Source organism: Microtus ochrogaster, linkage group LG8 (assembly GCF_000317375.1).
Source record: "Microtus ochrogaster isolate Prairie Vole_2 linkage group LG8, MicOch1.0, whole genome shotgun sequence".
In the NCBI taxonomy this organism is placed as follows: Eukaryota; Metazoa; Chordata; class Mammalia; order Rodentia; family Cricetidae; genus Microtus; species Microtus ochrogaster.
This window is the reverse complement of record NC_022033.1, coordinates 1,712,867-1,732,681: the sequence shown is the minus strand read 5'-3', so window position 1 is coordinate 1,732,681 and position 19,815 is coordinate 1,712,867. Positions and strand designations below refer to the sequence as shown.

General features: G+C 46.3%; 1 protein-coding gene across 2 annotated transcripts in view; it reads left to right on the top strand.

Annotated features, from left to right (window-relative positions):
- Positions 1-19,815, top strand: part of Osbpl2 (oxysterol binding protein like 2) — a 46,926-nt gene that overhangs the window by 9,788 nt on the left and 17,323 nt on the right. The window contains exons 3-7 of one of the 2 annotated variants that reach the window (XM_005362751.3): positions 8,545-8,677; positions 10,764-10,884; positions 13,172-13,247; positions 17,138-17,272; positions 18,122-18,219. In XM_005362751.3, coding sequence (XP_005362808.1) covers positions 8,641-8,677; positions 10,764-10,884; positions 13,172-13,247; positions 17,138-17,272; positions 18,122-18,219 — 467 coding nt within the window. In that variant the 5' untranslated portion in view covers positions 8,545-8,640. The remainder of the gene's footprint in view (positions 1-8,544; positions 8,678-10,763; positions 10,885-13,171; positions 13,248-17,137; positions 17,273-18,121; positions 18,220-19,815) is intronic. The other variant, XM_026787132.1, reaches the window with a different exon arrangement.

The window sequence follows — 19,815 nt, the reverse complement described above, 5'->3', positions numbered from 1 at the left end:
CCACCTCAGTCCAGGAAGTTGCCTTGAATTCCTGCAGAGCAATTTTGGCCATCGCAGAAATGTGTTCTCTTCACAGTGCTCCTGAGTGACTCTTCTTTCATGTCGTGTATCTAGGGGATACAGACAGATAGTTCGTGCTGGGTCACTGACTCCATGTTGAGGAAGGCTTGACTTTGAGGATGTGTTGGTGTCCTGACTTGGCCTCATGAGTTCTGTTATGTTTTGCCCATTGCCCGAGTTTATCCGTCAGCTTTGACAGGAAATGCTGTGGCTGTGGGGGTCTTGGGATGAGAGGTGCTATCAGGAGCACGGTGCTCATGGCTACTCTTTCTCTTTGGGGTATCTCTTACATTTCTCTAGACTCCTGTGTCCTTACCTACCCTTGAGAGAGACTGGAATGGTACATTGGGCCTCAGCTTAGGCACTTGTGAGACTTCTCACTGTTTGAGGACTCCTGCTCTGTGATCCTGCTGTGTGGTCTCTTAGGACAGGGGGAGTCCTTCAGTAACATCTGTAAGCTTCCTGACTGTCACGCAGGGTTGGGTGTTGGAGACTAACATTCTCCTGCAGAAACTAGTGAGAGAGTTCCTGCAGCCTGTGTTGTTTCACAAATATTTTTTTTCAGATAGGGTCTCCTGTGCCCAGGCTGGCCTTGAATTCTCCATCCTCCTACCGCCTCCACCTCTCATATGCTGAGATTACAGGTATGTGAGAAAAAGTGGCTTTAGCATGTTTGCACTCATGCATGCAGTGCTTTGTAGAGATTCCTATCTAGCTTGCCCCACCTGTTTTTAGCAGCAGAGGTTTCCCCTGATTAGATTTTCCAGCAAGTTACCAGTGATATCCCCCTGGTTGTTCTCACTGTCCAAACATCTAGATCTCCCCTTCCCTCCCTTTCCTTTTTTCCTATTTGTTTGAAAAAAGGTCTCAATGTGTAGACGAGGCTGCCCCGGAACTCCAGATCCTCTCTCCTCAGTCTCCTGTGTTCTGGGATAGTATGTATGGCCAGCATATCCAGCTCTAGATCTATTTTTGTAAATAACTTAAGATACATTGTAAGAGTAAAGTAGGAGAATTCGTGGAGGTGGTGGGGCATTTGGGGCCTGATTGGGTCAGGTCCTCGTAAGATGGAAGACAGCAAAGAGAGGGTACCTTCAAGAGAGCCTGGTAGGAGCTCTTTTTGAAACAGGGCACTTAATGGGTAGCAGAATTGTCTGGTGTCCCAGGTTGGGGAGGGTCTACAGTGATGAGTGCTTGGGTACCAGATGGAGGAAGAGCCCTGCCCCCAGCCTGGGGTTATTTGTGGAGAAGGCGGAAGGCCAAAATGATGCCCAGCTGGAGCTAACTTCCTCAGAGAGAGTGAAATACCTGACCAGACAGCACTGAGGCCTTCCTGAAGCAGTCCTGGTGGGTTGGTTCTGAGAGTAGAACCTGTAGGCCCGTTGCCCAGGCAGTAAGGTCTACCTTTCCATCTGCTTTATGTGTGAGCTCAGCTTTGGCAGAGTGCTGTGACAACACACAAAACACAGCTCGTGGGCCAGTGAGTTGCTCAGTGGGTAAGAAAGAGCTCTTGTTGTCAAGCCTGCTGACCTGGGTTCCATCCCACATGTTGGAAACAAGAAACAGCTCCACAAGTTGTCCTCTGATCTCTCCATGTGCCTCTGGCACACATACCCTCTCTTCCCTACATACACATAGGAACACATAAATAGAAAACAAAATAACCCACAGCCCTCTTGGACTTTTCTGCTGTAGGTTGTAGGTGCGGTGTTGCTGTCCGATGATGCTCTTAGCTTTTGGTTGGTAGAAGCCAGCAGTCTGCTGAAAACACATTCCAGACATTTGCCTGATAGTTAAAGAGGTGTTAGGTCAAACAATAAGGTGAGCAGTGAGTGGCAATTAAGGGGAAGAACAGTAATCCAAGATAGTTTGTCTCTGCGTCTGCAGCACTCTGACTCTCCACAGTGGTGTGTTCTATTCAGAAAGCCAGACTTAGTTTCCTTTAACAGAAGAGGCTCAGTTCCCAAATACAGCTTTGTATTCTCTCGGGGTGTTCTGCTAAACTGATAAAACACAGAGCCTGCAGGTTACAGATGTGTAGACCCATGTTCTGGTTCAGACCCTGGAGATGGGGCAGACTTGCAGAAGGTCTGAGGACCAACCAGGGCAATGCTTTTCCACCCTGCAAGCATCTGGACTGCTGGGCACCTGGGTGCCTTGTGGTTCACAGCCTCGTCTTCCTGTGGATCTCCATTTAGCTGTAGAGGTCCATCGGGAGAATTCCCTGGGAGCACTGCGTGGCCATCTCTGAAGCCCCGCTTCTGGTAGCTGTTGTCTGGCACCAGGTTTGGCCTGACAGCAGCACAGCTGTCTTCTCAGGCCCTGGAGCACCTCTGTCTCCTCAGGGCGATCTGCACCCATGCCGGGAGTTAACTTGAGACTTCCTGAGGATGCGTGGGAAGACTGCGTCCTTGACCTTTGGAGTCTTGTTAAAAGACTTTCCAGGTTGGGTTCTTTGTTGTTTTGTTTTTTTGAGATGAGGTTTCTGTTTGTAGCCCTGTCCATCCTGGAACTCACTCCACAGACCGGGCTGGTCTTGAACTCACAGAGAACCGCCTACCTCGCCTCCGAGGGCTAGGATTAAAGGCATATGCCCCACCTGGTCCAAGATGGGTTCTTGATTGTAGTTGGACACCAAGGTGCATGTGGCAGGGACATAGGCTAAAGGGACCACAGTGTCTCAGTAGCCAGCAAGCTTGTGTCTGACCTCACGTTTTATGCCCTTGTTACAATGATTTTCTGTAATTTGCTTTAGATTGGCGGCCCGCAGCATCTTTTACACATACAGCAGGAGAGTACCCATGTACTCTCGGGGACCTCTGTCCAGCCCTGACAGCCACCTTCCAGGCCATGACTCCTCACATGCACTGATCCTCATGTCCAGTGATCCTGATCTCTGTACAACCTTGTTTGATTTGGCTTCAGGCATGATTGATATTAGTATCTTTTTTATTAAAAAATTACTTTATGTGTATGTTCTTGAGTGTATATATGTGCACTGCATGCATGCAGGAGCTTACAGAGGTCAAAAGAAGATTGGGCCTCCTGGAAGTGAAGTTATAGACAGTTAAGAGCTACCATGTGAGTGCCAAGATCTGAACCCTGGTCTTCTGCAAGAGCAATAAGTGCCGTTAACCTCGGAGCCATCTCTCCAGGCCCCATCAGTGTCTCTTTTGATGGTTTTTTTTTTGTTTGTTTGTTTTTATATTTATTTATTTACTATGTATACAATATTCTGTCTGTATGCCTGAAGGCCAGAAGAGGGCACCAGACCTCATTACAGATGGTTGTGAGCCACCATGTGGTTGCTGGGAATTGAACTCAGGACCTTTGAAGAGCAGGCAATGCTCTTAACCACTGAGCCATCTCTCCAGCCCCTGATGTTTTGTTTTTTTGAGTAGTCCTAGCTACAGCTCTGTAGTCCTAGCTGTCCTAGAATTTGCTCTGTAAACTAAGCTAGCTCCAACTCCCAGAGATGCCTGCCTTTGCTTCCCAAATGCTTGAATTCAAGGCTTAAAGGCATCCCCACTATCTGGCCCATTTCCATTTGTGTCTCTCTTCTTTCTTTTTCCCCGCTTTTTTTTTTTTTTTTAAATCTCTTTCTGAGACAGGGTTTTTCTGTGTCCTTGGTTGTACTAGAACTAACTTGATCCCGTAGACCAGTCTCAAACTGTGCTCCACCACTGCCTGCCAGCATTTGTGTCTTTTTCTTTTGTTGTTTTTCTGCTTTTTGTTTTTCAAGAGAGAGTTTCTTTGGGTAGCCTAGACTCTCCTGGTCTAAGAGATGCACCTGCCGCTGCCTCCCAAGTGCTCTACGGCTGCTCTGCTCATTTGTCTCTTTTTAGAGTAGCTTTCCCCTTGGGTACTAAGGATTGGGCTCAGGTTTTAGAAATGCTAGGCCATCACTCTACCAACTGAACTATACCGTAGCCTCTCAAAGTAGCTTTTTACTTGTTTGTGGTTTTTGAGACATGTATCAATGTAACTGAGGCTGGCCTCTGACTTGCTTTTTTTTTATAGGTCAAATAACCTTGATTTTCTAATCTTCCTGCTTGCACCTTGGGACTTTTGCGGTTATGGTTATATGCTACCACACCAGGCTTCAAGGTGGCTTTTGAAGTGAATGATTTATATGTAATAAAATGTATGTATCTGAGGTATAAGGTTGAGATGAGAATATAGCCTTATATAGTTGAGCATGTGTGTTAGCTCATGCCTTCCTTTGTATATGCCACGTACTGCCATGGAATCACTGCTCAATGGGGATAACGTCTGTCCTCTACCACTGTCTCTTTCTTCCCTGTGACTTGTTTACTGGAGAAACTGTCTCTGGCCTGGAAGGGTTCAGAGTCTGAGTGTTGCTGTTTGGGCTCCCACAGTGTCTAGCACAATCCTTTTCTGAGCACTTCCTTAAGTTGGTAGATGAAGCCAGATGCTGGGCTGCATTTTGGCAAGATTTTCTCAGCAGGATGGCTTTAGTTGGCCATGTGTTTTTCCCCCTGAATACACAGACTTTGTGTTACTGCTTTGATGGCCACATTTGATCTCAGCCAAGGGCTAAGAAGCAGTTTTACTCTTTTTGTTTGTTTTGAGACAGGGTCTCATGGATCCTGGGCTGGGAACTGAGGACAGTCTTGAATTTTTGATCCTTCATCTCTGGAATGCTGAGATTACAGGGTTAGGGTTCACATGGTACTGGGGATCAAGCCCAGGGCTTCCAGCATGCTAGATGCACACTTTATCAGGCGAGGCACATCCTTAGCTCCTCTTTCCTTGTTTTCAAAATGATTCATTGGCTTCAGGTAACCAGTCACCTCTTCGTAGTGTCTTTAGGAACTTAGGCATCAGTGTGTTTGGTAAGGCTGTTGTTTGTAGTTTGTCTCATCTGTGCTGCTATAGCGATACTGCAGAGCAGGCTGTTTATAGCAGACAGAAATGCACTGGCTCTCAATTTTGGATGTCGGAAAATGCAGTAAAAGGTACCCGGGTCTGGTGAGGTCGTTACTGCTGCATCACTGCTATAGCAGGTAGTCTGTGCGAGGGCAAAGGAGGAGAGAGTTTAGTTTCTCAAGGGCGAATGTGCCTGTCACTGGGAACCGATGCCCTCCAGAATGACATTGATCATTTATTTGTTCCCAGCCCAGTCTTGGAGGGACAGACACAGCACATCCCTGCCTATTTGGCTGTCTTACCACCTGCAGGACAGAATGGACAGAATGGTGCCCACCCTGGCTTTAGCTGTTCTCCTCCAGATAATTTACCTTCCTCCTGCATCTGTAGGCGGTTGATGGCTGGCTCTGCACTGTTAAACATTAGGTACAACCACACCTCCCTGCTTTACCAGGGACAGAGCCGTGCACGGACTATGGCTGCTCCTTGTGTTGCTTCACAGGTGTCTCTTGTTGGGAAGGGAGCGAAGAAAAGGGAAGTACCCAAAGCGTTGTGTGTGGGGGTGCTGAACGCCTGCTGGTTGGTGATTAGGAGCTTAGCTGCCTATAATTATGCAAAGCTTCAGAAATGGGTGGGTGTTGTCTCTAGGACTGTGTGGGCCGCCCCAAGGGCAGAGGACTTACTTCTTACTTGGACTTTCCTTGTCAGTCAGGCTTCACAGGCAGAGACTTGGAAAGTTACATGTAGCGCTCTACTTATGTTCAGAAAAAAAATTTAACCCTTTTGAAACAGTTTGAAGGTTTTTGTTGTTGTTGTGTAGTCATCGAGTAACCCTACTGGCCTTGAACTTTATGGAGATGGATTTGCCTCTGCCCCAGAGTGCTGAGATTAAATGTGTGCGTGCGTGCACGTGTGCGGGCGTGCGGGCGTGCAAGCCTGGCTACGGGTTGAATTTTTTCTTCACTGTTTTACAATGCTGTTCTCGGGCTGGCTGTGGTGACAGACTTAATCTCAGCATTCCAGAGGCAAAGGCTGGTGAATCTCTGTAAATTTGAGGCCATCCAGGGCTGCATAGAGAAAGTCTGTCTCAAAACAAAACAGTTCTTCCTGACAGGAGAAATTATTACATGGGAGTTCTAAAATAGGTAAGCTAAAATAATTTTGAGAAAATGGAAGCTTCTTTTGTTTATGTAATAGAACTAAGTTATATAGTTGTCTTAATTCTGGCTTGGGAAATTAGTGTTGCGGCTAGAGATGTAACTCATAGTGGAATATTCACCTAAGCGTGTGAGGCCCTGGTTTCTGTCTCCAGCACCACAAAGAACGGAACAGTTGGCTTGAAGTAGATGAGAAGCTAATATTTTGACAATCTTCAGAACTCACCGCGGAGCCTCCCGAGGTGTGGAGCCCCACCTTTGAATGTTGTTGTAGCTTTGTTGAAACTGCTCTAACTGCCCACATGTTTTCCTAAATTAATATTTTGTCATTTTCCTGAACAACTGTAAACATTTATAATTATATAAAAATAACATTATGTTTTATATAGTATATAAATTGTATATTATAAGCTATATATATATGAAATATATGCATATATGTGTGTATATCTATAGTTTCTATATATATTTGAACTATATTTATATATATATTTGAACCATATAGATATATAGTTTCTTTTGAGACAGGGTTTCTCTGGCTGTCCTGGAACTTGCTTTGTAGACCAGACTGGCCTTCAACTTACAGAGATCTGCCTGGGATCAAAGGCATGTGCCACTACTGCCCAGCTTTAAAATATAACTGAAAATAGGGGCTGGAGAGATGGCTCAGAGGTTAAGAGCATTGCCTGCTCTTCCAAAGGTCCTGAGTTCAATTTCCAGCAACCACATGGTGGCTCACAACCATCTGTAATGAGATCTGGTGCCCTCTTCTGGCCTGCAGGCATACACACAGGCAGAACACTATATATAATAAATAAACCTTTTAAAACACACACACACACACACGTATAAAGCTTAAAATTAATTATCAGCTAGTTGTTTGTGTATTAGTCATTGATTGTTATTAGAAAAAAATCCTTTTTACACTACTGAAGACCAAACCTAGGACCCTGCACATTAGGCAAGTACTCTACTACCCTCTTTTTTTTTTTTTTTTTTTTTTAACATTTTGTATATGGGTGAGTGCTATGGCATTTGTGTGGAGATCTCAGAAGACAACTTGGGGGGAGTTGTTTCTCTCTCTTTCCTATTTGGGTTCCAGGAATTAAGTTCAGCGTAGGCCTGGTAGCAGGTATTCTACCTGCTGAGCTCTCTCAAAGGCCTTCTCACTTTCTATCCTGAGACAGAAGTCTCACTTAATTGCTCAGGGTAGCCTTGAACTTTTATTTGGAGGTGGGTGGGTCTCACTTTTTCTATTTTTTTTTAAACATTTTTATGGTCAATTTAACTTTATTTTATGTGCATTGGTATGAAGGTGTCAGATCCCCTGGAACTAGATCTTCAGACAGTTGTGAGCTGCCATGTGGGTGCTGGGAATTGAACCCAAGTCCTCTGGAAGAACAATCAGTGCTCTTAACCACTGAGCCATCTCTCCAGCCCCCCACTTTTTCTATTTTTAAGTGTGTGTATGTGTGTGCATGAATGTGGACTCTAGAAACTGATGTCTGGAATATTCCTCAGTTGCTCTTCCACCTTAGGACCCTGAATCAAACCTGGAACTTGCTTGTCAGTTTGTTCCAGGTCCCCACCTTCGAAGCTGCAGTTGCAGGCAGCAGGCCTTGCCATTTACACATGTGGAGCTGGGCTTCTGGGCTCCAGTATGCTTGCTGTGTGGTAACCACTCTGCAGTCTCCTTGGTCCTAGCCTTTGACCTCTTTTTAAATTACTTTTTATTTTGTGTTTTACTTGTTTATTTATATATTGTGTATGGGCCGGGGCAGGTAGGGATGTGCAAGGTCAGAGGAAACTGGCTGGAGTTAGTTTTTCCACCATATCAGTACCGAGCCTTCTGATTGGTCATAGGCCTTGAACTTTTAATCCTCCTGCTCAGTTTGCTCTAGGATTATAAGTGTGTGCCACAAGGCCAGCTTTCTTTTTCATCTTTTTATTAGGCATTCATCCTTTCATTCTTGATGCTTAAAGAGTATATTTGTTATAATTCATATTTTTTTCCCTTAGACATGAGATCTCTTTTTTTTTTTTTTTTTGGAGAAAGGCTCTCATGGTGTAATCTTGGCTGATCTAGAACTCCCTTTGTAGACCAGGTGGGCCTTGAACTCACAGAAGTCTACTGCTTCTTCCTGGGGAGTGCTGGGATTAAAGACTGTGCCAATACACCTGGCCCTTATGGAGATCAGTTGGATCAATTTCAAGAATAATTGTTTAGCTGAGCATGGTGGTACATACCTTTAATCCTAGCCCTTGAGGCAGAGACGGGAGGATCTTTGGATTCTAGGTTAGTTTTGGTCTATATGACAAGTTCAAGGCCAGCCAGAGACCCTGTCTTAAACAAACAAAACCCAAAAAGTCGAAATAAATGTTTGCAAAACATAGACTTTGTAGTAACTGAATTCATTCTGAAATATTTCTTCCTCAGATTTCCAGTATCCACACAGCTTCTACATAAATATAGATCAGATATGATCCAGTAGGAGGACCAAATCCCAAAACAGTGATACCTGGTCACTGAAGGATGAACGGGGAGGAAGAGTTCTTTGATGCCGTCACAGGTGAGCAGCTATGAGAGCCCACATCTTGTGTGGGATCTGGGATCTGCAGTGTGGGATTTGGCCTGGCTCAGCACAGCAAGGCCAGGGGGTCTGTTAGATGAGACCTGACATTAGCTTTTTAGAGAGACAAAGATGTCTTCTCTCATGAGAGCAACCTTGACTGGATCTTAAGAGACAGATTAAAGAGCAGTGGGGGCTGGACTCTTTGGAAGAACCTCCCTGAATATAGTTATTTTACTTGCATGTCTATTTTGCCTGTATGTATGCATGTGAGTCACATACATGTGGGCAAAAATATAAGGCCTGGCAGTGGTAGCGTATGCCTTTAATCCCGGCACTCGGAAGGCAGAGGCAGATGGATCTCTGTGAGTTCGAGGCCAGCTGAACCACCAAAGTTATATGCCGAGACTCTCAAAAAAAGGGGGGGGGGGGCCAGGCATGGCTTGGTTATCTATGCCTGTAACCCCAATTCTGGAGAGGGGCCCACACAGAAATGCTAAGATTTCTGGAGCTTGCTGATCTGCCAGTCTAGCTGGAAAATGTTGAGTTTCATGCTCTGTGAGAGACCCTGTCCCAGAAGACCAAATGAAAGTAATAGAGGAAGCCATGTGATACCCTCGTCTGTCCTAACTGTATCTGTACCTGTGCACACAGGCACACACAGCACACATACTCTGACACAAATAACTTCCCCGCCCTCACAGTAGCAATCTCAAGTGGTGATTGTAAGTGGAGGTCTGCACCATTGTGCCTGGGTAGTAGTTGGTGGTGGGGCAGAGGAGAACTGCCTCTTCCTCTTGGTGCTGGCAGAACTGGGTCCCCCAGGGGTCTGTAGACTCTTCGGTCACAGCTGTCCATTCCTTAACATTTCAGTTACCGACTTTGCTGTCCCTTGAGGTCCATATTCAGAATGTGTTTTGTTTTCTGTGAAGGACTTCTCACTGCCCATGGAACGGGACTTCAAGGCTTATCTGTTCCATTTCTTGTCCTTGGCCTTAGGTACACAAACAGCAGCAGCTTTGAAGTATTGCAGTGGCTCCCCAGTAACAGCCCCACCAGAGTTTTCCTCCCTACCCCCTGCTTGTTAGAACCTCCATACTAGAGCATCTGGGTATGGGTAGTCATTCCCTGCCCAGGCCCATTCCTGGCCGATAGCACTGGTGGACTTCCTGGTCCCCAGAGGGGACACTGAGCTCCTTCCCATTTCCAGAGCTCAGTGGAATCGTTTCAGTATGCCATGGTTGGAACTCACTGGTTCTGCTCCCCTTTGGTGTGTGCCGGCAAGTGGAGCTTGCTGTGGAACAGCATCTGTGGTCCTCAGAGGAGGAGTCCCCAGGCAGGCCTCCAGCCATACCTGGGAGGCCATGCCTGCCACGGAGAGACCACCTCAGATGTCTCCTTGCCCACAGGTCCCCTAGAAGTTCCTTCTCACCCAGGGACTCAGTGTAGCATCTACTACTCCAAACACCCCTGAGATTTTGGTTAAGTTTGTCTTGATATTCCCCAAAGATGGCTTCAACCTTATTAATGTTCAGATGATCCCCACCATCCCAGCAGACCACGATGGACAGTGGAGGTGCTGCTCCCACACAGCAGTCCTGCATGTCCTGACACTGAGGTGGAAACAAAGATAATTATTCTAGATGTACCACTTGACAATCATCAGACCGGGATGGTGGCACATGATCCCAGCACTCAGGAAGCAGAGACAGGTGGATCACTGTGAGTTTGGGACCAAACTGGTCTGTATAAAGAGTTTCAGGCCAGCTAGTTGGTGGTGGTGCACACCTTTTAATCCCAGCATACAGGAGGCAGAAGCAGGCCGATCTCCTAGTTCAGGACAACCTTTTCTACAAAGTGAGTTCTAGAACAGCCAAGGCTACACAAAGAAACCCTGTCTCAAACAAACAAACAAACAAACAAACAAACAAAAGAGTTCTGGGCTGGACAGGGTTACATGGGCCCTGTCTCATAAAACCAGATAAAAGGTTTGCAGATCTTTTAGGCTTCAGTTTATATAATCTTGAAGTAGGCTTCTGTATCTCCCAAATCCAGTAAAGATGATTGTTTTGCTTATTTCTTGCAGGCTTTGATTCTGATAACTCTACAGGGGAGTTTTCAGAGGCAAATAAAATCAGTAGAATGATTGATCTGGATACCAGCAAAAGTGGGGAGAGACCACAAGAGAATGGAATTCAGAAACACAGGTAGACTGTCTTACACACACTGTTTCAGAACTTTCCAAAGTATATCTAAGATCACCCACATATGTGCTATCAGGTGTCCTCTTAGGTCTCATGAATTGAGCTGGCTCACCCCCAGTTCCAGTATGACTCTTCCAAGCAGCCTCGCCACCAAAGTCCCATGAGACTTGATGATGCCTGTCTGCTGGGGGCATGGAGACCAGTGGAGGGCAGTGTTTGACCCATGACTCCCCCTCCATAAAGTGATAGTTCTGTCCCAGAATGGTTTAGGGCCTCTGGGACAGACCTCACCCACCACAAACCAACCTGTCCTTCCACAGACACCAGGTTAATCCCGTTGTCCCTTTTGTGTTTTACTGAGATATACTTAGCTGCTGGGCTAATGGGGATAGCAAGGGTTCTCTTGTCCCTTCTGTATCTCACTGACCCTGAAGGAACGGAAGGGGTTTGATTCATTGCTGCAGCGATACCACATTCTATTTTTCCCCATCAGGTTCATTTGTGTATGTAGACTATGACAGTGGTCATCATGGAATGTTCTCAGTCTGTCAGGATAATCCATGGGACATAGGCTTCCTTACACATATATATATTAGAAGGTGTTTGGGGCCTCAGGGGACCGTCCAGCCTCATGACTGACCTTATACATGGGCCCATTTACCTTCAGGGCATGTTCCCTCACCCTTCCTTCTCTTGTCCTATGCTCATGTGCTTAGTGGGTGCAGGAGCACATTGGATGGGTTGTGGGGGCCTGACTAAGGCGCTTATGTTCACTCTGTACCTCACCGTCTCTCTCCTAAATGTACATCACCTGGTGTCAAGCCACACTGAGCTTAGGACCACTGCCTCATTCTCTTGTCACGATGATCTAAACATGGCTCTTCAGATTCTCTCACGTCCACTGTGTATCACGTGTGTCACTTTCCCCTTATTCTTCCTGCTTAGCACAGTGGTACTTATCACAGTCAGGGCTGAAAGGATTTGTTTGGGTAAGAGGTTACAGACCATTATCAGGGTATCCGAGGCAGGAACTGAAGCGGAGACCATGGAGGAATGCTACTTACTGTGCTGTTCCCAGGCTTGCTCAGTTTGCTTTCTTATGCAACCCAGGACCATCTGAGGAGTGGCACTGCTCTCTGTGGGCTCGACCCTCCCACATCTATCCTTAATCAAGAAAGTGCCCTGTATAGACTTGCTAATAGTCAGTCTGATAGAGGTATTTTCTTAGTGAAAGTTCCTCTTCCCAGGTAATCCTAGTTCTGTCAAGCTGACAAAACTAACCTGCACAGGTTGTATCCCTGGGACCAAACCCTGATCCTCTACAGAACCATATTTTCCATCTCTTGTGGCCCTCACAGTCTGCGGTGTGCACAGCATTCCAGCTATTTTTGGCAGCCCTGGTGCATACGGCTCGGTAAACATTAGACTTCTTTCCTTTCCTGTTCTGTCTCAGAACTTCCTTTCTCCCTCTTGTCTCAACTTAGTTACCCACATGAGCCCTTTCTGAGGTTTACCAGGCAGACTCCAGCTATTGCTATCCCAGGATGGATCAGTCTGTTCTCCTGATCAATTTCAGTGAAATGTCACTGGGAATTCCACAATAAAAACTAGAGCTGCCTCTAAGGGTTCAGAGTAGTCATGTGTATCTGAGGGCTTCTTCTATGATGCCGTCTTCATATTCCTGTGATGGGCCACATTCCTTCCCACAAGGCAGTCAGATGTCTGCTGAGGCTTCTTGCCATGGAGAGTTTCTGGGGGGAGCTATAGTCTGTCCCAGGTAACCAGAGCAGGGGTTGAGGCTGAGGTCACTGCTGGGGTCTGGTTGGGTGGAGGATAGCTTGAGAAGGAGTGCCTGTGTCAGAGGGGTGGGTAGCTAATTCCTTAACTCATTTCACTCTTTATTCTCAACTCTGTGCACCGTCCTGGGGTTGCGTAGAAGACCCTAAAGTAGACAGTCAGTCGGGATGTAAGTAGAGGGATTCTGTTCTCACTGTCAGCCTTGTCTCCAGCTCACGGAAGGAAAACAATAGCCTGGTCACTGCAGAGCCAGGTCAAGACTCCAAGGTTGCCATAACCAGTGACCATTATCAGGACTCAAAAACAGAGGTACAGACACCCTGTAGGGTTTCAGCTGTGATCTAGCTTCTCCCTGTTGTCCCATTGTTCAGAGACACTGATAATTTAGGTCTCAAGCTAAGGTGATGGTCTTGAGAAGGTCCTGTGAGAAATCCCCCCCCCCATACATACTCCATTGGTTAATAAATGTTTGTTACTCTCAAATTACTCACAGGACAGCCCTTCCTGCCCCCATGTTCACCAGAAGTGATTTCAGCGTGTGGAGTATCCTGAAAAAGTGCATTGGTTTGGTGAGTGCAGATAACTCGTTTGAAGCATGGAGCTTAGGCCTTAATTCCCATGAGGTTTGCACTGTTGGTTTCTAAGGGAGTGTATGCTGTATATTTATCATCCTGTAGCAGGGCAGGAAAGCAGCAAGTGATAAGGGGAAGGGAAACAGCAGAACGGTGGTTTACAGTTCAGCAGGTAGCTGGAGACGTCCCATAAGGCCTTTTCCCTATGTTCTGAGACGTGGTCTTTGCTTATGGTCTGAACGCCTTCTGCATGAGACCAGGGGGGCCTTGCTACACATTAGGCTCCAGGTAGCTTATGTCAAGTCCTGAAGCTTTGTGTTGGGAACTATCTAGTGGCCATTAACTTTGCATATGGTCTTCTTTGACTGTTAGGAGCTAGTGTGCCCATATGATCTCTGTTAGGAGCTAGTGTGCCCATATGATCTCTGTTAGGAGCTAGTGTGCCCATATGATCTCTGTTAGGAGCTAGTGTGCCCATATGATCTCTGGCACATTTCATGCATAACCCAGCACTTAGCAACAAGATGCTCCAAGTCAGAGTCAGAAGTACACATTGCCAGATTTCAGATGCGTCTACCTGCATTCCTTTAATGCCAGTTTTTGTTGTTGTTCATTATTTCTATACTTTCTTCCCAGAGAAAACTTCTTTCTTCCAACCTTTTATTTTAAATAACTTTAGGATGATTGAGGGTAGATAGATTGGTATGGGGGTGGCACTGGGAACCGGAAGAAGGAGTAATTAGACTCTCTTCTGGGCAGGAGCTCTTGTCTGTGCTCACTCAGAATTGCAGTGTCCATATATCTTACTAGGAATGTTGACCTTACCTTAATTGCTTGATTGTGTATTCCTATTGCAAAATTTTCCTGGTTTTTTTTTCCCCACGAGTGATTGTGCATGGGTCTGGGAGTATCGTGCAGTCTCATCTGTTTCATTTTGATTTTTATAGATTCCTTTTATAATTTTTTTCAAAATACAGGTCCAAAGTCAAATTCATTAAATATGTGTTAGTCTGCTTTCTGTTGCCTGTACAATACCATAGATGGGTGAACTGTAGAGGAAAGATTGGCTTGCAGGAACATGATGGCTCACACCTTTAATCCCAGCGCTCGAGAGGCAGAAGCAGGTGGATCTCTGTGAGTTAGAGGCCAGCCTGGTCTACAGAGTGGCAGGACAACCAGGGCTATTATACAGAGAAATCATGCTTTTAAAAGAAGGAAAGAGGCTAAGGGCATGCATGCATCTGGCGATGCCTTCGATGCTGACAGAGTCCTGTGGTAACGTAGGATGTTGTATAGGGGGAGCAGGGAAGGGACATGCACAGTTGTGTGTTGGTCTCTCTCTTCCTGATTGTTTGCTTACAAGTGCTAGGGATTGGATCCAGAACCTAAGATGCGTTCTACCACAGAGCTGTTTCCCTAACGCTTGCTCTGTTCTTTTATTATTATTATTATTAATTATATTTATTTATTTATTTATATGCACACATGTGCATATGGAGGTCAGAGGACAGCTTCAGGAATCAATTCTCTTTTATAATATGCATGCTAAATCATCTCACCAGCCCCCTTGCCCTGTTCTTAGTTAGCTACCATAGTCAACCATGGAGGTTATGACTTAACCTAATCCTAATGACTCCTCAGAGGACTGGCACCATATTCAGCACCATAGATGGGTTAAATGTCATCCACTTAATTCTTCACAGTTAATTACTGAAGCCTTGGGCTACTAAGACCACATCCAGAGCTTGGCAGTGTGTTCTAGGAAGCTTAGCTTCCTGTCCTTGTCCCTCCCCACAAATAGCTGTTACCCCATGCCCCACACCCTGACTGTGTATAAGTCTTCTCCCATGCCTTCAGAGAGGCAGTAGGCTTTTCTTTATCCCTGTTCTCATCAGCCACCAATCTCAAAGTCATATTGTAACTACTTCATGCCCCTTTCTTAGTTGTCTTTCAGTTCAGTGGGATGGTGCCCTGTTTTGGACATTAGACCATTTTTGGCTTTTGGCTGACCAAAGCAGGTTACAGGGGCTAGCCCTGCATGTATGTTTGCTTAGGCTGAGATTGGTGCCCAGACGTGGGGTTGCTGGATCAAAGTAGAAATGAGTTAGCATTTTGCTAGCTGTAGCTGAGTGTCCACTTTGTATGCTGTGCTACTGTACCCACCAACAGGCGTGGGGCCTGGCCTGTGGGTGTAGAGGTGGAGAGGGTTTAGAGCAGAGAAGCAGTGTGCATGCAGGTACTTGTGAGCCCAGATAGCCTCTCTCCTGCTGGGGGCCGTCTGTGTTTCTTCCTGCCCAATGCTGACCTCTCTGACCTCTTACACTGGGCCGTGGGCTCAGCTTTGCTTTACAGGTATGTAATCACAGAAGGCATATAAAGCCTGTGTTTTCTTGCCTTTCTGCTTTTCTGGTGACTGACTCAGAGTTTCTTCCCTTAGCTCTCTCTTGTAGTTGTTGATATGGTGGGTATAGTCAGAAGCTTCTTGTCCTTCCTGCTGATCTTACGCAACTTCCTTGTGTGGTTTTGGTCACTTCTTATGCCAGAAGGCACCTGACTTGTAACTCTTGCCTTAGTGCCCTGTCCAGCTCCCATATTCCCAGATATCTGAATGTCTCTCAGCATGGCACGTAGCCTCTGTGCGGAGCCTGACTGACTCTGGGTTGTCAGTGGGGTCCCCCTAGATCAGCACTGTTAACAAGCCCTCCCCACTCCCCGAATGCTGTTTCAGGACCTGGCTAGGAAGGCTGTCTCACTGGTAATTTGCTGAGCATTCTGTCTCCCCCGGGGTACTCTTTCAAGCTCTTTGCCTTGGCACTAAGTGATTGGGGCTGGTGAGAGCAGAGGGGTCATTCTAACTCCTAGTACAGAAAGCCTGAAAAATCCACCTAAGATCCAGAGCCTGTCCTTGTTCCTGGAGCATTCTTGTTAGTGCCTTTCGGAAGCCCCGCTCAGGAAGAGCTCCTCAGACCTTTGTCCTCTGTTCATGAGCTCTAGGGAGGCAGGAGCTGCTGTCTCACTTGTTCCGCATGGTGCTTGAGGAAAGAATCCTGTGTCACTTTTGCAGACTCTGAACTTTGAAGCAAAGTCACATTGTAAGAAGACTTGACTGCCAGCTAAGGCTTCCATTTCACACTGGAAGGCCATGGGTGCTGAGGGCAAGGTTTTTTTGGTCTTGTTTTGAGGCAGGGTTTCTTTGTGTAACCCTGACTGTCCTGAAACTTGTTTGGTAGACCGACCAGGCTGGCCTCAAACTTACAGAGATCTGCCTGCCTCTGCTCAGGAGTACTAGAATTAAAGTTGTGTGTCGCCATCACCCAGCAAGGGCAAGTTTTAATAGTGGGACTGGTACCACTCATCTGACTCATCTGGAATGAGTGAGGGAAGATAAGATGGTTCTTTTTTTTTTATAATTTTTTTTTTAAGATTTATTTATTATGTATACAACATTCTGCCTCGATGAATGCCTGCACGCCAGAGCAGGGCGCCAGATCTCATTACAGATGGTTGTGAGCCACCATGTGGTTGCTGGGAATTGAACTCAGGACTTCTGGAAGAGCAGCCAGTGCTCTTAACCTCTGAGCCATCTCTCCAGCCCCGATAAGATGGTTCTTTCAGAGCTCCTGTAATCACTTCATGTGATGCAGATCTGGGAGATGGAGAGCTGCCATGGCTGCCATTCAGGACGACATTCCGTGTTGGGTAAGGTAGAAGCCGGTGCTCACAACAGAAAGCTTGCCCACAGCGGGTGTCTAAGATCTTGTCTGTATGGGAGTTTGAGGCTCTGGGAAGTGATCCTCAGAATACTCAGAGTAGAGTGGGATACTTGCATTTGAGGCATACCCAGAAGCCCCAGAAACCCAGGCAGATGTCTTTCTGGATCCTTCTAGGAGCTATCCAAGATCACAATGCCAATCGCCTTCAATGAGCCACTGAGCTTCCTGCAACGGATCACGGAGTACATGGAGCATGTGTACCTTATCCACAAAGCCTCAAACCAGCCCCAGACCCTGGAGAGGATGCAGGTGGGCACTACATATGACTGTGAGGACAGTCTCGATGCCATAGCTGTTTGCCTGACTGACCCCATAGTTGTAGGGACCAAGGTATTCTGCTAGTGAGCTATCTGGAAGAATTGTATTCTCTCCAGATGTCTGACCAGAACTCCTAGCTGTCAGCCTCACATAGTTGGCTTTTCTCTGGTATTACACATACACATGCTACTGCCTCATGTGTGCATATGTTTATGTGGTGAGTATTTACTTGTGCATGTGCATGTTCAACTATGTGGAAGGGTATGGACTGGAGTATGAGGCAGACACATGGGTATTGCTTTAGTATCTGCAGGGTGTGCAACCTGTGGTGGAGAAAACAAGTTGTTCCCTTTTTTTGTGGCTTTGAGGAAGTAATGCATGGCAGTGGTGTTTCCCCAGAAGTTCTGTAATCTTAAAAAACAAAATCACACCACCTTCTGTAGGGCTACAGCAGCTGCAGAACTACAGGCCGGATGCCTGGCGGTGGTGGCACATGCCTTTAATCCCAGCACTCGGGAGGCAGAGGCAGGCAGATCTCTGTGAGTTCGAGACCAGCCTGGTCAACAGAGCTAGTTCCAGGACAGGCTCCAAAGCCACAGAGAAACCCTGTCTCGAAAAACCAAAAAAAAAAAAAAAAAAAAAAAAAAAAATCACTGCGATAAACAACTGAATGAATAAATAAATAAATATGAAAAACCATTGTGAGTTGAAACCTGAGAAGTCAGCAGAGTGGAAGTGACTGGCTGAGTGCCTGTGACTGACTGATACCCCGTGGGAAGTGCACTCATGTGCTGCTGTCTTGGCTGAATCTGTTTTGATCCGTCTTTGAATTGTTTGCAGTCTGTAGCTGCCTTTGCAGTCTCAGCAGTGGCTTCCCAGTGGGAGAGAACCGGCAAACCCTTTAACCCGCTCCTGGGGGAGACGTATGAGCTTATCAGGTAAGGAGTCCATCATGAACGCTGGAATGCAGAAGAGCTCAGTTCTCTCCTCAGCATTGAGTCCTCAGATCAGGACAGGTGCTTGGAGTTAGGAGCAACCCAAGTATGTGGAATGATGTGGGTAAAAAGGTGTTCATGATGTTAATGATGGACTAGAACCCTGGTACCATAGGAAGGGTTGGCATAGATTCTTACTGCGTGGGGCTCAAGGGTGGATATCATGTTGTGTAGACCACTAGTCGTGTATGTGTACTACTTGGCCAAGACATGGGGCTCCACTAGTTTTCAACAGCAGGTGGAACCAGACTAATAAGTAGGACTATGCCGTTTGCTGCAGTTCTTAGTTGAGAGAGAAATAACCCAAAGAGAGGAGGAACTGCTAAAGTCACTGCTTAGTCCATGCCTGTGTTGCAGTGTGTCAGGAATGGTTGGACAGACCCCAAGAGTTAGCCTCTTGAAGTGTTAGTCTGTGAATGTTTGCTGATTCTGAGCAGTATCTTGCCTCTTGGGGCCCTGAGATCATGAGGCTTCCAGGGTAGCGGGAACAGGGCAGGTGCTGGTAAACCCTCTTGCATAGCTCTCCATCCTCACCCTTGGACTTAGTAGATCTCTGAGCCTGGACCCTGAATCCTAGGTTATGGATGGTGGTGATGCTCTAGAGGGCTGGACTGAGAGGTTGTTGCTACTTACTTTGTCAAATCTGGGCCTCCTCCTACAATTATGCAGAAAGTTGTCTTGGAGGTGACAACACTCGCGACCACATGTCACACACCCCTGGTGCGTTTTCACTTTAGCCTTGCCTGAGCCCCCAGAGACTAGTCACCCCAGAGACTAGTCACTGGTCCAGTTCCTAGTGGGCCCATTCTGCCACTCTGGGAACTATTGTTCTCTGGTGCATGTGTGACCAGTAGTGTGCTTGTGCCTTGGGATGCAGAAAACAACAGGGTAGTTTAGTAGGTAGATAGATCTTCTCTGATTAGAGGAAGTTACTGGAAGGTTTTATATGGGATATTCTCATTGGCTAGCATAATCGTTATTTGTCATAGGCCATGGGACTGCAGGCAGGAGGGCCAGCACCTGCTACCTGCTCTGGTATCTTTTCTATAGAGAAGAGTTCTGTCACTGCCCTCGAATCAGGGTCAGCTGGTAATCTGGGAATTCACTATATGGAGTCTGTTGGCGTTTTGGCTATAATAATGTTCTATACAGAACATGGCAACGCTGGAAGCAGAAAACAGACAGATGTAACCTGCCAAAGACAAGTGGTTATCAACATCTTAATAGGTTTTCTTGTGTGTGAGATATTAATGACTTTTTTTTTTTTTGGAATTGTATCATGATCATTTTCTGTAGCTGGGCATGTGGCACATGCCTTAATCCATTGACTCGGGAGGCAGAAGCAGACAGATCTGAGTTTGAAGCCAGCCTGGTCTACAAAGCGAGTTCCATGACAGCCGGGGATGTCTCAAAAACAAACAAACAAAGCTGGAATCATTTTCCTTGATGTTATAGTTTCATTTCATTTATTTTCTTTCTCTCTTTTTTTCTTTTTGGTTTTTATAAGACAGGTTTTCTCCGTGTAGCTCTGGCCATCCT